Source organism: Cebus imitator, unplaced genomic scaffold (assembly GCF_001604975.1).
Source record: "Cebus imitator isolate Cc_AM_T3 unplaced genomic scaffold, Cebus_imitator-1.0 Scaffold117, whole genome shotgun sequence".
NCBI lineage: Eukaryota > Metazoa > Chordata > Mammalia > Primates > Cebidae > Cebus > Cebus imitator.
Genome location: NW_016107432.1, coordinates 855,687 through 860,710, shown reverse-complemented (window position 1 = coordinate 860,710; position 5,024 = coordinate 855,687). Strand labels below are relative to the sequence as shown.

At 46.6% G+C, this 5,024-nt stretch overlaps 1 protein-coding gene across 1 annotated transcript in view; it reads left to right on the top strand.

Annotated features, from left to right (window-relative positions):
• The first annotated feature begins 509 nt into the window (after positions 1-509).
• The window catches only part of ZNF292 (zinc finger protein 292), a 109,844-nt gene continuing 105,329 nt past the window's right edge, over positions 510-5,024 (top strand). The window contains exons 1-2 of the mRNA XM_017538918.2: positions 510-648; positions 851-1,047. Of these exons, the coding sequence (XP_017394407.1) occupies positions 880-1,047 (168 nt within the window). The 5' untranslated portion in view covers positions 510-648; positions 851-879. The remainder of the gene's footprint in view (positions 649-850; positions 1,048-5,024) is intronic.

Here is a 5,024-nt window from a genome sequence, read left to right as displayed (position 1 = left end):
TGAAACCGAGTAGTAATTGGTTAGCACTTATTCTATATGTTTTCGTGATTTAAAAATCATCTGGTCTGTTCATATTCTGACTTCTTTTAAATTATGTTTTTTATGAATTTGATCCGTTCTCCAGATAGGATTGAACCTCATTCTGCTCTGACCCAATTGTTCTTTTCCTTTGTTGCCTCCACCCCCTAGAGAATGTGTTTCCAGGGGACAGGCGTTCTTGGGGCTGAAGAGGAGGAGAGTCGAGTGAGACGAGATCTGGTACCTCACGCACTAGATCCCTCCTCTCCGGCCTGGTGAGAAGTCAGAGACAATTTTGACAGTTCATAGTCCTGCCTTGGCTCTCACGCTTGCGGTCCATGGGCGGGTTTTACCTTCTCTCTCTTCCTCTGCTTCTGGCCTGCTTACAGGCCAACCGCAAATGCAGCCATTGCCCGAGGCCACTCAGAACTCTCCCCGTGCCATCCTCTTGGGGAACAGGAGGATATGTCTGTAGAAGACTTCGGGGACTGGGGAGAGCCAAGCAGGGATCGGGACGCCGGAGAGGGTCGCCCCTCCCTAGCCTTTTTCCCGTCGCGGCGCCCACGTGACCAAGAACAGGCCTTCCCCAGCCCGCCCCTTTCGGCCGCTGCTGCCCACTTCCCGCTCGGGGTAAGTAAACCGCGGTTTTCCGCACCGCCCCACCCCCGCCCTTCCCCTTTCCTCTTGCCTTCACCTCCCTCGGGCGCTCTCGCGCCACTCTCCCCACCTCCCCCATCTTCCCCATCGGGCCCTTTGTACGTGCTCGGCGGCGTGCGAGCACGCCCGGCACGTGACCCCGCCGAACGTGGCATTGTGTTATCACGTGACCCAGGTGCGTACGCGACGGAGCGGGGTGTGAAGATGGCGGACGAAGAGGCCGAGCAGGAGAGGTTGAGTCGCAGCGAAGGCGGCTGCGTTGCGGAGCTGCAGCGCCTGGGCGAACGGCTCCAAGAGCTGGAGCGACAGCTGCGGGAGAGCCGGGTACCGGCCGTAGAAGCGGCCACCGACTACTGTCAGCAGCTGTGCCAGGTGAGGGCGCGAGGGGGTCCCCTCCCCCTTCCCCCAGCTAGAGGGGGAAGAGGGCGAGCGAGCGCCAGGCGGCCGAGAGGTGGTAGCCGCTGCATTGGCATCGTCGGCGCCTCCACCCGGGTGGGAGCGGGAGTAGAAGGAAGGAGCCTTTGTGTGGCTGCAGTTGTGGCGGTTGTTGTCGTCTGCAGCTCCTGGCTGGGGGAAGGGAGTTGTGGTCAAGGCGGAAAATCCCCCCTCCCCTTTCCTTCCCCGAACTCGGGACTGCGCGGTCCCCACCGCTGAGGAAATGTAGACTGTGCGGATTGGAGAGAGTAGGAGGAGAATGGAGGCCAGGTCCTCTTCTTCCTCCTCCTCTTATTGTGCACAGGGGATTACCGCGCTCCCGCCTCTGCGCCTCTGCTTCCCACTCCGACGGGCCTCCGCCCCCACTGGTTTGATTCCTCTGCCTTCGCTGCTTTCATGCGTCCCGCCCCCATCCCCGGCCCTGTCCTGGCTGTCTCCGGGCCTTTGTTGTTCGAGTTTCGCCTTAGGACTGAAGGGGCCTTTGTTGATGTTCCGAGGAGGAATCCCCGTCGACCCCTTCTAGTTGAGCTAGACGTTCGAGAGGGGGTGGTTGGCGGTGGTTGTCCCCTCATGCCCGTAATTGCTTGCTTGGTGCACCAGTTCCGTGGCAAAGCTCGATCTCCTTAGTGTAGAGGAGTTGTCCCTGTACATCTATCTCAGATTGCAGGTCCCTTTGGGGCGGGTTTTCCAGAGTCCTTTTCTCATTTGCTTTCACCCTTCGAGGAGTATGATTTCCACTATCCTTTCTCTCCCTATTACCGCCTCACCCCTGTTTCTTGGGGTAGTCGCTATTTGGCTTCCTGATGAAGTGGGAGAAGACTGAGGTTCCTGTGAATCTGTGCGTTGGGTAGTTTCAGATCTTTTCTTTGCTTGCCCAAGGACACTGCTTACCAGTGACTGCATTCTAACCAGAATTTGGAATGTTCTACTAACACTGCTAATAATGAAAATCGTTTCATCCATGACGAGAATCGGAGAGTTTGGGTCTACATTTGGACTTCATTACGAGCCCTACAGTTGGGTTTGAAATTTCAAGGTGGTGGCGTTGGCTGTGGTGAAGATTTTGGTTGGATTGTCTTGAGGAGGAAAAAGACAATTTATGCAGGTCATATTTAGAGTTAACTTGTGAGTGTATCATTACAGAGAATTCGTTTGGAAAAATATTGACCTTAATGTAGAACAATGGTTGACCGTTTTAGCAGAGCAGATTACGTTTTCACTTATTATTTAGCCTCCAAATTGAAGTCTTGTCTTTATAATGTCGGGGATACGTGATCACATACAAAACCTCCCTTGCTGTATGCACTTTATTGTCACAAATTATTTGATGGCTGTTCATAATCTTAAAAACAAAAACTGTGAGATCAAGTGGTGACTTGTCTAGGAGGATGTGCAATGTGAAAGCTCCCCACTTACGTCTGGTGAATACCTGTGGCAAATTAGAGTCTTATTCCTTTGAATTCCAATATTAAAAAAAAAATTGTTGGAATTTCTCAGTTTCTCTGCTTTACATTGCCCACTCATTCTTAATTGGCCTTTAAAGTTTTATTTTAGAGATTAAAAAAATTCTATAAGATACCCATAATACGAAGTCTTTCAATTGTAAGTGGAGTAAGTATGTAATACTCTGTGAAAAGTATTGAAGTCTAGCTTTGCTGAAAGACATTTTCCCCCTAATAGTGCCCACTGATAGTTTTAAAGCTAATTACTTAAATTCTCTTTGTCAGCAGCATTTATAAGCAGGATTAATAATTCTGGGAAAGTAAAATCTCATGCAAGCTAGGCTCCGCCCCCCGCCCCCGCCGCCTTTTTGTACATGTGTGACGTTGTAAAGTTATCACTTAAAGTTATTTAATTTATTTGTTTATTTTGAGAGACGAGTCTTGCTCTGTCACCCAGGCTGGAGTGCAGTGGTGCAATCACGGCTCACTGCAACCTAGTCCCTTGGGATCAAGAGATTCTCCTGCCTCAGCTTCCCAAGTAGCTGGGACAACAGGCATGAGCCACCACGCCTAGATAATTTTTGTATTTTTAGTAGAGATGGGGTTTGAGGTTTCCCTGTGTGTTGGCCGGGCTCGTCTGGAATTCCTGACCTCAAGTGATCCATCCGCGTCTGCCTTCCGAAGTGCTGGGATTACAGGTGTAAGCCACCGCGCCCAGCCATATTTAAAGATTTTTTTAAAGACTGAAACAGCATTTTAAAAATCAGAATAAAAGTAATTTCCTATATTGGCTACATAAAATAATTAATCTTACCACATAAATTGTTACTGATGTTACTGAAAAAAAAAAAAAACAGTAATGAAACAAATGTTGAATTTGTGGATTTCAAAAATTAAAAAATATTTCATACACTGTAATCTCAACAGTAATTTAAATACACTTAAAAGTAATCTACATTTGAAAAGATACAGAGTGTGTCTGATTTCCTCTGGAACATTACTGGGGTAGGTTTTTTGTTTTTCAGGTAACCTATTTATGTTAGTGATCTTGTCAGATGGAGGTAACTTGAAGATAGTTGTTTATTTATGTTTATGTAAAGGGGTCCAGGTGGCTTACGCCTGTAATCCCAGCGGTTTGGGAGGCCAAGTTGGGCCGGTCGCTTGAGCCCAGAAGGTTCAGATAAGCCTGGGCAACATAACAAGGTCCCTTCTCCACAAAAAATACAAAAACAAAACAAAACAAAAAAAATTAGCCAGATGTAGTGGCTAGTGCCTGTAGTCCCAGCTCCTCAGGAGGCTGAAGTGTGAGGATCATTTGAACCCAGGAGGCAGAGGTTGCAGTGAGCAGAGATGGTGCACTGTGCACACTCCATCCTGGGTGACACAGAGTAAGATCCTGTCTCAAGAAAAATAAAAGTAAAATTTTATCTTAGCAATTATTACCTAGCGTTTTGATACGAAGTTGAGTGAAGCAGTGGTTAACAATTACAGAATTTATTGTAGCAATCTAATTGTAGTGCCAGGGATACTAGGTGCTAGAAATTATCTCTTGGTTTCTAACCTTGAGATTATTATTTAACTTTTTCTATTTAAGCTTTTCCTGTAAAACTGGGATAGTCACATGCTTCAAGAAGGCAAAGATGAATAGACGTTTGTCAAAGTTAATGGGCTTCGGAATTAATATTCTGTCAGTGTTGATGCTCAGTGCTTGTGTAACCCTTATTTTTGCATTTACTTTAAGAAATTGAATTAGCTTACATTCTGAATTTTTATCAGCAAAAGTTGAGTTTCTGGAGAATGTAGTGAAACCCACAGAAATAGGAGTTGCATATGATCCCTAGTTTATAGATTTTTATTTTTGAGTGAGATAAGAGATTAACAGATTTTTTTGAATTCTTAGGAGAATAGGAACGAAAGGCATTAACTGTTTTTCTTATTAATAGTGTCATTTTGCCCTTTGTATCAGCTTGCTTCCTAGAAATAAGCACTCCCCACCTTTTGCTATTTAAATGAGAATGTGCTTACAGCTAAAGAGAGGATGGAAGAGTATGTAGAAGATGGGCATAATAGAGTGCCTGTCATAAATCTTAAATTTCCTATTTTATTTTTGAGATGAAGTCTCACTCTGTTGTCCAAGCTGGAGTGCAGTGGCGCACTCTTGGCTCGCCACAACCTCCACCTCCTGGGTTCAAACAGTTTTGCCTCAGCCTCCCAAGTATCTTGGATTACAGGTGTGTGCCACCACACCCAGCTATTTTTTGTATTTTTAAGTAGAATTGGGGTTTCACCATGTTGGTCAGGCTGGTCTCGAGCCCCTGATCTCATGATCCGCCCACCTCAGCCTCCCAAAGTGCAGGGATTACAGGCGTGAGCCACCGTGCCCAGTTTATTTTATTTTTTAGAGATGAGATGTTGCTACATTGCCCAGGTACAATCATAGCACACTACAACCTCAAAATCTTAGGCTCAAGT